Genomic DNA, 15,752 nt, shown 5'->3' with positions numbered 1-15,752 from the left:
TATTCAGTAGCCTGACCCAAGGTCACAGATTGGTGCCAGAAGGGATTTGGGTCATTAGTCTGCATAAAGTGGACTCTACCATCCTGTGAGTGGGGTGGCAGCCTCTCTCTGGGGATGCAGAGACTGTTACAGTTTCCCCCCCATAGCGATCTGATATTTTATGAGTGTAAAGTTATTTTGCTCCCTCCTGATGGAGATGCTGAGCTGCTGACAACTTCTAAGCTGCCAGCTCTTCTCCTGATAAACTGCCTGTTCTACTCACCTTTGGCTTTCCTGACCCCCTGGTGATTTTTCCATGTTGGAGAAAGTGTGCTGTTTTGAATATGTGGGTTCCTGAGGCTGTCTTGAATAAACTGCCTCCTACTTTTCTTTTATGGTATTTCTGAAGTCAGTGAATCATAAAAGGAAGTCTTGATGGTGTTAGATTCTCTTAAGTAGTCCAAGGAGATCTTCTGACAAATGATTGCTTATCTGAATAGCACAGCCTAGAGCTTTGTTACAGAAAGTCTTGTATTCCAAATGCTGAACAGAAAGTTGGATTAAAGAATAGGAAAGGGGACAATGCAAAGCAACTAAAATAGGAAAACACTGTTGAAATAGGAAAGCTATTTGTTTACTTCCAAGCATCTGGATTTTCTTATATTATTTTAATCCTTTGACATGAACTGATAAGAGTATTCTCCTCCTCATGATTTGTTAACATAGAAGAAAAACAGATTAAAGAGTAAACTGGGGTCATTCTCGAAAAGCCCTTACGGGGATAGTGAGTTCTGTTACATGTGTTGCAACCTGTGGTTGCAGATTTGTGTGATGAAGAGTAAGGCAGTGAAGGGTGAAGCTGCAGGGACATATATATGTGAGTCAAGGATATTAAGCCTTCCAGCTTGGAAATCAACCGGAAAATAAATAAGTTAATATATATCCTGTGTCCCCTGATGTTTGTCCATTACTACTAACAGCAGCTGTTTAGGAGCTTAAAGCATCCTTCGCTGCTTGTGAAGATTAAATGCAGAGCTGAATGGGCTGTGCTGATGGCAGAGACTGCTCAGTGGCACAGTGTTTTTCTTGTTGCACAACATGAAGTAGACACTGGACTAGTTGATGCTGATGACATAGATTATCTCTGTGTTTAAAACCAATGAGTTTAGTTAAGTCTGCACAAACTGCAAGTCATCTGGTTGATTGCAACATGGAAAATTCAGTAAAACAGATGGAGAGAAGAATAGGGCTTTCATCTGTGAAGTTAAGATAACCTCAACTTTGTTTTCTAAGTAGTGGCAGTACTTCACCTGTAGCAACTTCATGCAGCAGATGTTCACCTGGAGACCCAAGAAGAACTTTGAACAGTGGCTTTCAAATCCAGCTTGTTGTAAGAGAGAACTCTCACCCGTGTGCAGACTTGCCACTCAGCTCTTTGTTAGGTTTGCGTGCTGGTAACGCAATGTAGTCTCTGTTTTCACTGGAGTTAGTCTTCTAAAAAAACCACTACAGATATGAATACAGAAAATGAATAATTAGTGTGCATGCTGCTTTTACTGTGCCTGCTACTCATCTGTTGGACCATTAACTTGACTTTTTATATTCAGCTTGACATCCCCTGTCTCTCTTTTGACAATCTGTTTTGTGTTTAATATTAGTGAATTATCTCTTCCCCCCCCCCCCCCCCGGAACCTTCCATTTAAGAAGCCTTGTTTAGTCTTCTACCATTCTGTGTTTAGTGAGAGTGAAAGACAACTTTGGAAATCATCAGGCCTTATTCCATTGCTCAAAGCAGAGTCAGCTATAGTGAGTTGCTCAGGGATGCATCCAGTCACATTTTGAGCATCTCCAAGGGTGAAAATTCAGCAGCCTCTCAGAAAAACCTCTTCCATTTCTTTAGAATCATAGAATTCTTTATATGTCTTATGATCAATTTATTTAAAAATATTAGAAATGCCTCTCCCCAAATTAACATGCAAATGAGACTACATGCCAAAGTCAAAAGTAAGGATTTTTATTTAACAGTAAATGTGAGGTACAGAGAGATAGAAAGAAATAGGAAGAAGAGAGAGGCAGGGGAGAGAGAGTGACAGAGACAGATTAATTAGAAAAAAGTATCACCACTCTGGATTCTAACAGCATCCCATTGATCCTCCTCTTGTGGTCCTGTTGGTGGTGAGAGTCACAATCTCGTCAAAGTGATGGTTGCAATCTGAATCTGTCAAGGGAAGCCCATGGTGGTGAGAGAAAAAGCCCCGTGTGGTGGTGGAAGAAGCTCAGATGTGGTAAGGGTAGAAACCCAAATGTGGATAGGGAAGAAGCCAGGGCTGGTAAGGGAAGTTCTCTGTATTTATTATGCCAAGTCTAGGTAGAAGCACCCAGTACCTCCACTGGGGCAAGAAGTTTTATACACGATGATGTAAAACTGGACCATGGGACATTTCATGAGTCTTTAACACCTTCTAAATCTTTAGAACTGCCTGTTACATCAGCGTTGTCTAGTCCATTATGGCCCATCAGCAGCGATGAAAATCTTAAGGCTACGTGCTAATTGTTTCAGTAGTTCCCTGAGAAGAATTGTCATAGCTAAGTCATTTGCATAAGGACAAGGAAACACGATCCTGCCTTGCAGGATTTGTCTCTCCTTATCTTGTTCAACACCCAGCTTGTATCCTGAGGTGTCAGGTGTGCTCACCTTCAGCGCCTAGGCAGTTACTCTGTGCATTGTCAGCTTGCATCTTGATTTTCTGAGTCAGCAGCATTCCAGTCTCTCACACTTGTGGATACGTTCTTCTCCTGGGATAACTGAACAATAGTACCACGTTTATCTTATCTCAGGCTCCTGAGATACGAGTCCTTATTAGTAGGCGTATTCAGCGAGGGCTGGGCTTTGGTGAGTTCTTTCCACAGTTTGCTACGGTGAACGGGAGTCTTTCAGTGATTGTAACAGTGTTTAAGCCATTAACCAGTTTCAGTCTCACAACATTGGAAAATACTGTTAAGATCATTCAACCCAACCATGCTGGCCACACTACTGCTGATACAGGCCGGGATGCCATTCACCCTCTCAGGCACCTGGGCTTACTGCTGGCTCATGTTCAGCCACTGTTGACCAGCACCCCCAGATCCTTTTCCACAAGCCGCTCTTCCACCAGCCTGTAGCACTGCAAGGGCTCATTGTGACCCAAGTGCAGTACCTGGCACTTGGACTTGTTGAATCTCATACAATTGGCATAAGCCCATTGATCCAACCTGTCCAGATCCCTCTACAGAGCCTTCCTACCCTCTAGCAGATCAACACTCCCACCCAGGTTGGCTGGAGAAAGAGAGGCTCTTATTAAACAGACAGCCTAGTAATTGGAATAACTCTAAATCCCTAAATTTAGAATCTTATGCTGGTATATATACTTCAAGGCAATGTCCAAATGAAAATGACTGATTCAGGTTTCTTTTCTTTTTCAGCTTGCTCTGATATTAATTATTTCTAAAGTCGAAAATATTACTTATGAAATAGTAAAACTGTTTCTAAGTTAAATACTTAATCTTTCAGTGCTTTTTTTTTATAAAGGCATTTTGAGGAGTCTGTCAGTGACACTTCCACTTTAATTCATCTTAAACATCTGAAATAATAACTTGGAGAACCAACTGTAGCAGACATTTAGGGTTTTTTCAGTAAAACCTGGAAAACTTGACACCTTCTCTTGATCTACTGCAAAACAGTCTGTAAGCACTAGCAGATTTTAGGCATAAGCTCTCTTACTGGAGTCATATCAGATGAAATGAAAATCAAATCAGCAAACAACAATAGCAGTGAAAGTGTGGAAAGCTGCTGCTAAAACTATTCTTATGTTTTCCTTGGTTGCCACAGTGACTTGCTTTTATGTCTAAGTTAGGAGATATGGTGGATTTCAGTTGTCAAATCTGCAAAGGCACAGAATGAAGACAATTTGTTGTGTTTTAAAGGAGGTAATAGTGGTGATTGGTGTATTACTTCTTGGTTGGCCTTGTATATACACTGTGAGTTATGCACATAAGTGAAAAATAGTCAAGTTAATGAGCTCCTAACAGGGTAGCATCACTTGCTTGCTCACTTATTTGGACACCTTATCGGCCATAACTAGTGTGTCCTTGACTTCTCAAACTGTAATCAGAATTTTCAGACAGGAAATACTGATGTGTAACGCACTCTTTTCTGAGCTGAGTATGTCCTTGAGGAAAAACAGTTGTGTTAGAATCTTTACTACCCATATGACCTAAAACACAGCACACAGGAAAGAAAATGATGTGTAAGTAGATTCAGTGACTTTTTTCCCCCTTCTTTTAAACTAGTGGGTTTGGTGTTTGTTTTTTTGTTGTTGTTGGTTTGGGGGGGTTGCTTGCTTCCCTCCCAGTTTTAAGCTCAGTAACTAGCACTGAGTAACTAGTTGAGGTTTTCATTTTACCCAAAGCATTTGTTTGTTACTAGCTCGGAAAACACTAAGGTCCTGAAATTACTGGAGGAAGGAATAAGTACCTTCTATTTGATTAGTTTCAAAAGTGTCACACAGTAATTAATTCCTACTTCCTTTCAGAAGGTACTGCATGTTGCATTTTATATACATCTCACTATTTAGGAGAACAGATCACACAGGAAGGAGCTTCACAGAAATATTAGGTAACTTTGGAAACTCTTGCTCAATTTTGCTTCTGCCAGTTTATCATGGAGAAGGCCAGTCACCTTTAAATACAAAGGCAGATTTCATGGAAGTGTGATGTCATAATATCATTGGAGAGAATGTAAATTCTAATAGCCATCACGTGTGCCATTCCCATCACACTGACCCAACATCAGCTGGATTAGTCAAGGGCAAACATTGAGAACCCCTTGTTGAGAACCACTTGTGTCCTTTCCTTTGCAGTGTTAGGGTGTGAAACCACATGCTCAGTGCTCACTGCTTCTTGCTGCCACATACTTTCTTTCTGCAGACAGCAGCACATGCTGTACAGAACAGAAGCACTGTGGCTGTAGCATCAGTACTCTTACTTTGTGTTCATCCCTGACTTCATCCATTTCCTTGTGGAAGAGAGCTCTCCAGAATCTCTGCTGAGCCCCATCTTTCTTTTACTTGAATAAATGTTCATACAAACTGTTGAAATAGAAGTATCAACACAAATATGCAGGTCTATAAGACTGCTAATAATACAGGAGGGGGTGATCCCGTGGTGTAAAGGAGAGCAGACTGGACTCTTGAATCCCAAGGACCTGAGTTCGAGTCTCAGTGGGAACCATCCCCTGGCAGTTTAATGCCTCCCTGCCATCCCATCCCGTCACATCTCGGATGCTCAGCAGCGTCAGCTCCGGTTAGTACCAGGTGCTGTGACAGTCCCAAGGACTTCACTGTCACTGTCCAAGCTCGCTCGGCTGTGGCAGATGGACCTCAGGACTGAAACGGTGAGGCCAGTTCTGCGCATGCTGTGCCTCACCTTAAAAAATCCACTGCGCAGGCTGGAAGGGCACACCCACGTGGGGAGAGTCCTGCCCAAATCTGCGTTCGTGAAGTCTGGCCATACTATACTAATACAGGAGGAGAAGGAGCTTATACTGAAATGGGAAAGAGTAGAGTGCAAGTCTCTGAGGAATGCCTTAATTTCTATAATATTTATCTTCTTAGACCTTACCTCAGGATCTGAAATAATGCTGTACATGACCACACAAATGATTTTGTGTGCTGTAAGGGCAAGCAGGGGGAAAAACATCCCCCAAAACACAATAAACAGAAACCATAGAAGAGATTGAATGGAGACGAATTTTGGAATTGGACACTAAAACAAACCAGAAGTTAAGGCCACTGTGCCATAGTCAAACACATGGCTCATCCTGTGCTTCTGTGGGGGTTCTTGTTCATGTTACAATATGTTTTGTTTTATAGCTGCCAGTGTCTTTAACTTTGCACGAACTGAAGTGCATAGTGGCTAACATAACACTTGTCTTACGTAACCACTAGTGTGTTTTTATTACAGGATTTCTGCAAGCAAGAGTTCCCTTTTATAAAGATCTTGTGTTACTTTTTATGCTTTTCATGTTACAAATGGAAGATTTCAACTAGTGTAAGCTTGAGATGGATGAGTAATAGAAAATTGAAGGTACCCACAAAGGCTAACTTTCTTCTAGTCAAAACTAGCATGTGTTTGTTTTATTAGTAATAGCTAAGCATATTTTAGTGAATCACAGATGTAGTGTTTGTGTGCTGTAGTGTCATGCTTTTAGTAGATGCAGTTTTGTTAATATTTGTGCAAACCACAGTCAAAGCAGAACTTCAGTGGAGAAAGTGGTTGCAACTATGTGCTCACAGCTCTATCCTATCTGGAATTTTTCCTTTGATTTGCAAATCTGTCATTGAGCCGAAGGCAGAAATATATTATTCAAATATATCTAATACTTTCCCTCCTCATACCCACCCCCAAACCTTTCCACATCACACAATACAGTACTCAAAGTCTTGTTTTTAATGAAACAGGCAGTCATGTTTCAGTTCTCGAGGCAACTAAGTATAGGCAGGAACTTTCTTAAAGATTTTACAGGAGCTATTTTGCTCATTAGAAAGAAACCTTCTTATGTGGACTGTTAACATGAGGTTGAGTCTTTACTCTCATTTTTCATATAAATGAAAACTACTCTGTCTATAGTTGCTTTAATGGAGACCTAACCTTTGGAAATAGAGCAGTCCTCAAGAAAGCAACTCTAATTTCTACTACAAATATATGATGAAAACTCAGAACTAACTTTGTTTTACCATACTACACCTTTTGTCTTGGAATTTTTCTCTTGTATTCATTTGTCTGTGCCTTTGGCTTGCCTACAGAGCTGAGTTGGGCTGAGGAAGTCAAGGAATGACTATACTTCTAATTCTTCAGGGATGGTAAACTAGTCAAATCTGTGAAGGCTGATATCAAATGTCTACTAGAAAATTAAAATGTCCAATGTTAACCTCTAGGGTTTTCCAAGCCACTATTAAAGCTTGCAGTTGAAGGTATTAGTTGACTTGATGTAAGACTGACTTTTTCAAGAAACATATATCCTAAGGCCAGGTTGGATGGGGCTTTGAGCAGCTTGGTCTAGTGAAAGATGTCCCTGTCCGTGGCAGAGGTGTTGGAACAAAATGATCTTTAAGGCCCCTTCCAACCCAAACCATTCTGTGATGATCCTGTGATTCTACTTCTGAATGTTGAAACTTAAAAGAATGGCTACTTGGTTTATGATGGCCTTGCCTCCTGGTAACCGGCCTTGTTCTTAATACTGAAGGTGATAACCTGCTGTAAAGCACAAATAAACTCCTCATGGCAGTTTGTTCTGGCACATCTTGCAGCAGGGGTGAGGGGATATCCAAATATTTTGGTGTCTCCACCTGAAACTTTTTGCATGCCTAAAACTTGGGTACCTTGTGGGACTGATTCCTCATTCTTTAGGTTTCACTTTGTATCTAAAATAGAGGCTTCCTGTTTCATAAAACCAAGGAGGTTTGCCTGCATGCAGTCATTTGGGACTGTTAAGTGAATTAACTAAAAGTGTGAAGATAAAGTGCATGCTTTTAAAGCGTGTTAAATACTTGTGTGGATGCTTTCCGTTTAGACTTAAAATGTCTTTAGTTCCCTTAGCCTAATCTCCCTTCAAAGATGATTAAACTGAAGTTAATATAAAGCAGATTAAACTCCTGCGTGGACATTAACATGCATTAATTCATCTTCCCTTCCTTGAATGTCCTTCTACATCATGCCTTTCAAGATGTTTTTACAAAGTGATAGAGCTCTTCAAGCTTTATTAAATCTATAACTGATTCGAGTATTTGGAATTCAGTATTTTGAAATAACCACTGCACTTCATTGAAAACGTTGAGTCTCCAGACAAATAACTGTCCTTTGAAAGCAACAGCAGCAGAAAATAAGGGACTGATGATGAATATGCATACACACAGGCTTAAAACATAACAGATCAAATTATTTTTGACTATTTATTGGCAAGCTAGGATGTCAAAGCTGTATTGATGTTTTCCCATAATAAAATCATGGAATATAGTCACAGTGAGGGTGGAGTTGGAAGAGACCTCTAGAGGTCATCTGATCCATCCCCACTGTTGTAGAACCATCCAGAGGCAGTTACCATGCCGAGATGGCAATGTTCCCACTCTCATGTCCTTGCCATTTGCTTTTTATGAGACATACTTCTGAACCCAGGGACCATGGGTGGCTCTTCCCCCACAAATCTGTGCCTTCATAACCACAGCAACAAGGCTAAATTGTTTCCAGATAAATTCTTCCCATTAAATCTGGGTTTAGGGGTGTGTTATGTAATTGTGGTAGCAGTATGTGGGCTTTGGTAGCAGCTGCACTGCTAATAAAGTTTAAAATAGTGTGTTTGTCATGTATGCAGCCTTTTTCAGGCTTTCATAGGATGACAGGATAGTTGAGCCTGGGAAGGACTTAAGAAGGTCTCTGGTCCAACCTCCTGCTCACAGCACTGGCACCAGACTGGGCTGCTCAGAGCTTCTTCCTGTCAAAGCTTAAAAAACTCTGAGGAAGGAGACTACACAGCACAGCCTGTCTGGGCAACCTGTGCCACTACCTGATCTCCTCATGGGGAAAAATTCTACTCACAAGGCTGATTGTCTTGTGCTTCAGCTTACAGCTGTTGTTCCTTGTCTGCCTGCCCTGCAGCACTGTGAAGAGCCCAGCTCTGTCTCCTTCAGGATCTTCCTACAGGCACTGGGTGCTGCTTTTAGTTCCCCCTGAAGCTATCTCTACTTCAGGTGGAACAAGCCCAGCTCTCCCAGCCTCTTCTCACAGGATTTGTTCTCCAGCCCTATCACCACTGAAATATATCCAGTTTGTCAAAGTCTGTCTTCTGTTGCTGGTGCAATAGCTAAATAAGGGCTTTCTTGGCTTACTGTCAGTTCTGTGCTTTGAGAAACTTGTGTAGCATCAATGCTGTGTAACAGCTGATCTTGGGAAGAACTGGCAGGCCTCAGGGCACGTCCTTAAACACCTTTTCTCCTGAAGTGGGAGGTTTGATTTCCTTGTCATTCCTAGGGACCTGACATGAATGCTGTCAGGATCTCAAGTTCATCAGGATAACCAGCCAATCTGTTCGGAGCAGCTGGTTGCAGAGGCAATACTAAGCCAGGGTGTAATGACTCCCATTATATCAAGGTGAGCTGTACTCCCTTCTGTAGTCCTGTTTCCTCAAAGCATTAGTAGGAACTATACAGCCTTTTGTTTTTTGGGGACAAAGAGTTTTCTGTGGGTACTCTTCTGAGAACTCTGGAGTTGACTTATTCTGTGCTTCCAATTCTGGTGTTTTGTGTGTGGGTTCTTTTGTTGGTTAAGACTAAAATGCACAATTTAACATTTACCAGGATAAATGTTTGTAGTGTGATTGCTGCTTTTGCTTTAAAGGTGTCCTTAGGCAATGGGAATTTGGGATGGGGAAGTACTTTGTGTTAGAGTGGTGACAGTGTTGAAGCAAACTGTGCTCCAGACTCTTATTTTCAGGGTTCTTCTTTTGCCAGGATGTTTGTCCAGGTATGCCTGTACTTCTACTGCAAATGCTTGTGGCGCTGCCTGAAATTCGTGGTCAGGAAACTAACAGGTCAATGTGAATTGCAAAGGATCTGTTACAATACCAAACCTGGAGCTGCCAGAACTATGAAAATAGGTAACTGCAAAATGTTTAGTTCTGCATGCCTTTGTACCTTTCTGCACATACTAAAAATAGTATGACATTATTATTATAAATAAACTTATGTGAACACAGCCTGTCTGACATGCTGCTTTCAAATACTGTTCTCTTACAGAGGCATCGCTGAAAGGTTCAAAAAGTAAGGTGAGTAAAAGATCTCATCATTCACCTTTTCTATTGTGTCCTGTGCTGTTGGTTTGTCCTGTCTGCTGTTTGTTCACCCCAAAAAATCACTCTAAGGTTTTATATGATTCTGCGTTAAAACTATTTTCTACTGAAGAGGGTCTTGTGTCTCCAATAGGAGGTGATCTTGCAAAGTTGGATAGAGTGTCCTGTGCTTCAGGGACAGGCATGTTGTGGCAATGATGGAATCAAGGGAACAACAGGCCATGGTGGAGATGATGAGAATGATGTGTTGTAATTTGGGGTTTCTTGGCTTGATTTCTCATCCTGTCTTAGGATATCTGTAATCTGCAGTCAGTCACTCACATGCTTCAGGTTTTTTGTCTGGGATGTAACTTTCCCCACTGGAAAAGGAACTTTACTAACTTTATTCTCTCCTTTTGTTTTAAATACGTTAATGGAGAAAAGCCTCCGTCACTTTATCCTTTCACTGTACCACTGCTTGTGCTAACCTTGGTTCTTCTCTAAGGCATTTGTGTGTATGTTAAATAGTATCATTCAGCCTTTAAATTCTCTGTTATGAGAATCAGTGATGAAAAGTTTACATCAGCATTAACAAAAATGATGTAATATAGCTCTTAGCTCAGCACAGTGGTTCCAAATGTATTTCTAGTACAACAGAAGTCAGAATCTTATTTATTATTTGTGTAGTTTTGAAACAAATCACCAGTAAGTTTGACCTCTTAAATTTTCGGATGGCATATCAGTTTGTGAATACTGAACTTTCAGGGGCATCTCTACAAAGTGCAATGACATGTCAGAAGAAACATGTTTTTCTGTATTGCTGCAATATGTTGGAAGAGGGAATGTCAAATGAAGGCTAGCAAGTCTGGTGGAATTAAGTGGATAATCTGAAGCTGCTTCTTGATCTGCACTGAGGCCTTTAATCATATTCACTGACAGCCACCACAGAAACGCAATAAACTATAAGGGCTTGGTGAAGCAACTCGAGTTCTTACAGAGCAAGTGCTCTGAAACTAGTCAGTAGGATTGAATAGACTGGAAAGATGTCCACATGTACTGAGCTGGGTTTTCTGGGCTCTTAATCTAGAAGCTTTTGGGTGTCAAATTTACCATTGTTAACTTCTATTGAGTAATAGCTTCTATAAGAATTAATATGTGTTTTAAACTTCTTTTTTTTAGCGACTGCAAACATCCGTAAATGTTCACCCTGATGCTATAGAAAAAACAATAGATGACATTATGGAGTTGAAAAGGATTAATCCAGATATAAATCCACAGTAAGTTCATAGTTTGCTTACAAAATAAATGGGAATTATGGATCTCTTCAATGCCTGGGTCCATGGAGAGCTGGTTCTCCATAATTATTGTGTCACACCGTTTGAAGATGAATTCTGTCTCTCAGCATACAATTTTAACTTAAGCTTTGCTGCCAAAAAACTGATGGAAAAATGAATGATCTTTCATGGTGACTGTAATAAGCAGGTCCTGATTCTCTTTATCTAGCTGCTTCCTGAATCATGCTGACTTAGTATATTATTGATACATGGATTTTGGGAGTCACTTCCCTAGGAATACAATACCACCAAAGCAGAGGGTCCTGGAAGGGACAGTGGTGGCTTCTTAGCAAGGCTGTGTGCAGCCTTTTGAGTGGTGAAGAAATCAACCTTTTGTAACTGATACAAACAGTATACTACTTTACATTTTAAAACTGCCTTTAATTATCCAAACACAGGTTTTAATGATACAACATAACTGATTTTTTTAATGTCATAGGCTATTATTGGGAAGAAGAGATTGGCAAGCAACCGTTGAATTTACAAGTGTGTATTTCAAGAGTAAGGGATAGAACTTTTGTGGTTGCCTTACCTCTCAGCTCCTAGCTTAAGGCACAAGATGCCTAGATCAGGAATCAGTAGAAGAAATGCTGAGAGCTGTGTTTTTCAGGAGGTCAGCCTGAGGTTCACTCCTCTTCCCAAGCTTGAAATTGATATACATTATTCAAAATGGGCATCCCTACATTGATAGTTACTTTTCTCTAAGCGATCAGCAGCATTAACAGGTAAGGTGGTCCCAAGGTCTTGCTCCAATAGCCAAACCCAAAAGCTAAGTTGGAAAAATATATAATTATTTTTTTTGTCTCATTACAGGAATCACGCCCCTCCCCCCCAGTCCTATCCCCTAGTGAAAAGGCCGGTAACTGGGTGGTCTTAAAATGAGGCTTCACTAATCACAGAGGAAGTAGAGTACACTGTGCATCCCTCTAACTTGAGAGACAACTGTTGTGAATGTGACCACTGTTCACAGAACTGAAAAAATGGCAACCCAACAATTAAAGAAGGGCAGTAAATAATAATAACAAAACAAAGAGAACAGTTTGTTCTCACAGCCTGTGAATTTTTTATTGAAGTGAACCCAGAGCTTTTCCAGGGATGTTTCATGACAGGACCCTGCCTTTCAAAGGGAGGGTGATTAAAAAGCAGCTGCTTCAAGTGGATGTGAGACTGCCCAGCTGAGGAAGGTGTCACAGCACTGGTACTCTTGTATTGCACAGGATGCCGATAGCCGAAATTAAAAAAAAATCAGCAATTAGGGAAGGTAGCATATGAGTAAAAACTTCAGGATGTAAATTTGCACAGCTTAGAGCCTGGCCTGTGGACATCAGTAACTTCAGTGTTAGCAATCAGGATGATTCAAGTACTCCCTTCTCAGTGTTGGACCCTTGGGTAACTGGATGCAATGATTTCAAGACAAAACAAAAAATTAAGTAAAAATAGTATTTTGTATGACACCAGAGATCACCGTCTGGTTCTCCTCATGGCATTGCCTTTGGCATCTGATGAAATATTGTCCTTTGGAAGAGAGAGCAGAGATGCAAATGATTTCTGCTTGTTTAAATCAGGCCCATGAACATTGTTACATTTTGAGTGATCTGGTCCTTCCAGTACCTGATGGGAGCCTATGAGAAAGGTGGAGAGGGACTTCTTACAAGAATATGTACTGACAGGACAAGGGGGAATGGCTTCCAGCTGAAAGAGAGTAGATTTAGATTAGATATTAGGAAGAAATTCTTTACTGTGAGGGTGGTGAGACACTGGAACAGGTTACCCAGAGAAGTTGTGGATACCCTATCCATGGAGGTGTTCAAGGACAGGTTGGATGGGGCTTTGAGCAACCTGGCCTAGTGGAAAGGTGTCCCTGCCGATAGTAGGGAGTTTGGAGCTAGGTGGTCTTTACAGTCCCTTCCAACCCAAACCATCCTGATTCTATGGTAATATTTAGTAAAAATTACCCCTACCACCATAAAAACAAACAAACACACCCGCCCCCAAAAAAACCAAACAAAAACAAAAAAACCCCAACCAAAACTAAACCCAACCAAATCAAACCAAACCAAAACAACCAAAACAAAAGAAAAAACAAAAAGAGAGAGAGATAAAAAGAGGAGAAAAAAAGGAAAAGAAAACAACCACAAATCCACCTGAACTATCTTTCGCTTGATCCAAGTGGTGGCTGATCCAGGAGTGCAACTGGAACTGTTGCACTCAACATTTTACTGTACTGAGCCTTTCATCCCCTTCCTTCCATGTACTCCCTCCAGTCTGGTAAAATATCTTCTTAGAACAATGAGGAATAGGACCTGAAATGTGCAGGGTGTTCCACATACATAGAAACACATCCTGCCACTAAATTGCTCCTTATATTAATCATAGTTCTGCTGAACTTTAGACATCTGCACTGAAGTTTTACATGTGAGCCATTTATTTTATACTGAAGTTTTCTGGAGAAAATTCATCAAGAGCAGGTCAGCTGTTTCCTTAGGCATGATTAAGGAAAGTGCAATGCCTTGCCTTCTCTTGAACATAAAAAATCTGCACCCAAACTCTTGTTCAAAAGCTCTAGCCTTGCCTTGTGTAGTAGAGACTTGAAATCTCCCAGGGTAAGGACAAGGGGACATGTGTCATACTATATGTGTTTCTGCAAATCTGTATGCAGTCATTTTTGTTAATGCAGCATCTTTGCAGAGCTGAACTAGCATCCCAGGGGTGCTTGCACTGAGCTTTTTTTGGAGGCTGGGGGCTGCTGGGACCTAAAGAGGAGGAGGCGGCACACGGTAATTTTCCTTTATCAATGCCTCTGAGATAAGTGATATTTAGTGGCAGAAGCAAGTAGGTTAAATAACCAGGTAGTGACACGTGTAGTCTACACTAACTATGGAAATAGACATAGAATCATGGAAAGTCTCAGGTTGGAAGGGAACTTAACAGTCATCTAGTTTACATTCCACTGCTCCACTTTTGGACTTATCTCCATCTGGTGGAGCACCTGGAGCTGAGAACAGCAGGGATGCAAGCTCAGGTACATTGCTCCTGTGTTCTGAGAACTGCCACAGCTGTACAAGGATGACAGGGAGGAGGTGTGATACATCAGCAGCTCACCAGTGTGCCAGTGTTTGGCAAGGAGGAGAACAAAACCTTAATGAAAAGGAGAGTGGGGAAACTAATTCCACTTCCCAACCCCTCACCCAAATAACATTGCATGGAGCTTCTGACTGGCTTTAGATAAAGTGCAAACATGGCTTACTTTGAATGTGTTCTGCCATTTGGATCTTAAATATATATATTTTTTTAAATATAAAATTTCTCTGATTTGCCACATCCTGTGGTGTGCTGCTTTAAACTATTTTGAGTCTATAGAGTAGCTAAAAACATTATGGCTGTGGTTTAGTAATGCATTACAGGATTTCACATGCAATCTGTCAGGCATTTCAGCTTTCTTTGAAATGCAACCTTTCTGTAAAATTGTAGGCTATAGCAAGTGAAGCATGTTAAAAGAAAAAAAAACAGCAAAGAGGGGAAATGCTGCAGAGGTTTTTCTGAAAGGGTATAGCCTCAAATAGCATAAAACTGCACCATTAGAAATGGCCTAATGCTGACTTCTCTGATTCTATAGATTAACCGTGGAATCACTGAGGTTGGAAAAACCCTTTAAATTCCTTAACCTAGCACTGCCAAGTGCACCACTAATCCATGTCCCTAAGTGCCACATCTACATAACTTTTAAAGATCTCACATCTCCAGGCATGGTGACTCCGCCACTTCCCTGGGAAGCCTTTTGGTGAAGAAATTTTTCCTATCCAAACTAAACCTCTCCTAGAACAACATGAGGCCATTTCCTCTTGCCATGTCACTTGTTACTTAGCAGAAGAGACTGACCCCGATGTGGCTACAACCTCCTTTCAGGTAGTTGCAGAGAGCAATGAGGTCTCCCCTGAGCCTCCTCTTCTCCAGGCTGAACATCCCTGGCTCCCTTAGCTGCTCCTCATTAGACTTGTGCTCCAGACCCTTACCCAGCTTCGTTGCCCTTCCCTGGGCATGCTCCAGCACCTCAGTGTCTTTCTTTAAGAGAGGGGCCCAGTGCTTTGCCTTGTTCAGCCCCATACAATTGGCCTTGGTTCATCAGTCCAGCCTGTCCAGATCGCTCTGCAGAGCCTTCCTACTCTCCAGCAGGTCCACACTCCCATCCAACTTGGTATTATCTGCAAACTGACTGAGGGTGCACTTGATTTCCTTGTCCAGGTCATTGATAAAGAAAAATATTCATTAGAACTGGCCCTAAAACGGGGCCCTGGGGAGCTCCACTAGTGACTGGCCCCCAGGCACATGTAACTCCATTCACCATCACTCTCTGGGCCTGGCCATCCAACCAATTTTTTACCTAGCAAAGAGTGCACCCACCAAAGCCATGAGCAGCCAGTTTCTCCAGGAAAATACTGTGTAATGCCATGTCAAAGGCCTTAGTAATGTCCAGGCAGACAATATCCACTGACTTTACTTCATCCGATAAGCAGGTCGCCTTGCCATAGAAGGAGATCAGTTTAGACAAGCAGGACCTGCCGCAAAAGATAAGCAGTGAA

At 41.4% G+C, this 15,752-nt stretch overlaps 1 protein-coding gene across 8 annotated transcripts in view; it reads left to right on the top strand.

The window, feature by feature from the left end:
* ELMOD1 (ELMO domain containing 1) overlaps positions 1-15,752 on the top strand; it is a 47,759-nt gene that overhangs the window by 16,603 nt on the left and 15,404 nt on the right. For all 8 annotated transcript variants that reach the window (XM_071554866.1, XM_071554839.1, XM_071554856.1 and 5 more), the window contains 3 exons: positions 9,522-9,667; positions 9,807-9,835; positions 11,018-11,115. In XM_071554866.1, the coding sequence (XP_071410967.1) occupies positions 9,522-9,667; positions 9,807-9,835; positions 11,018-11,115 (273 nt within the window). The remainder of the gene's footprint in view (positions 1-9,521; positions 9,668-9,806; positions 9,836-11,017; positions 11,116-15,752) is intronic.

Source organism: Pithys albifrons, chromosome 1 (assembly GCF_047495875.1).
Source record: "Pithys albifrons albifrons isolate INPA30051 chromosome 1, PitAlb_v1, whole genome shotgun sequence".
Taxonomy (NCBI): Eukaryota; Metazoa; Chordata; class Aves; order Passeriformes; family Thamnophilidae; genus Pithys; species Pithys albifrons.
Note: the sequence above shows the minus strand (reverse complement) of the source record. Positions and strands in the feature narration are given on the sequence as shown.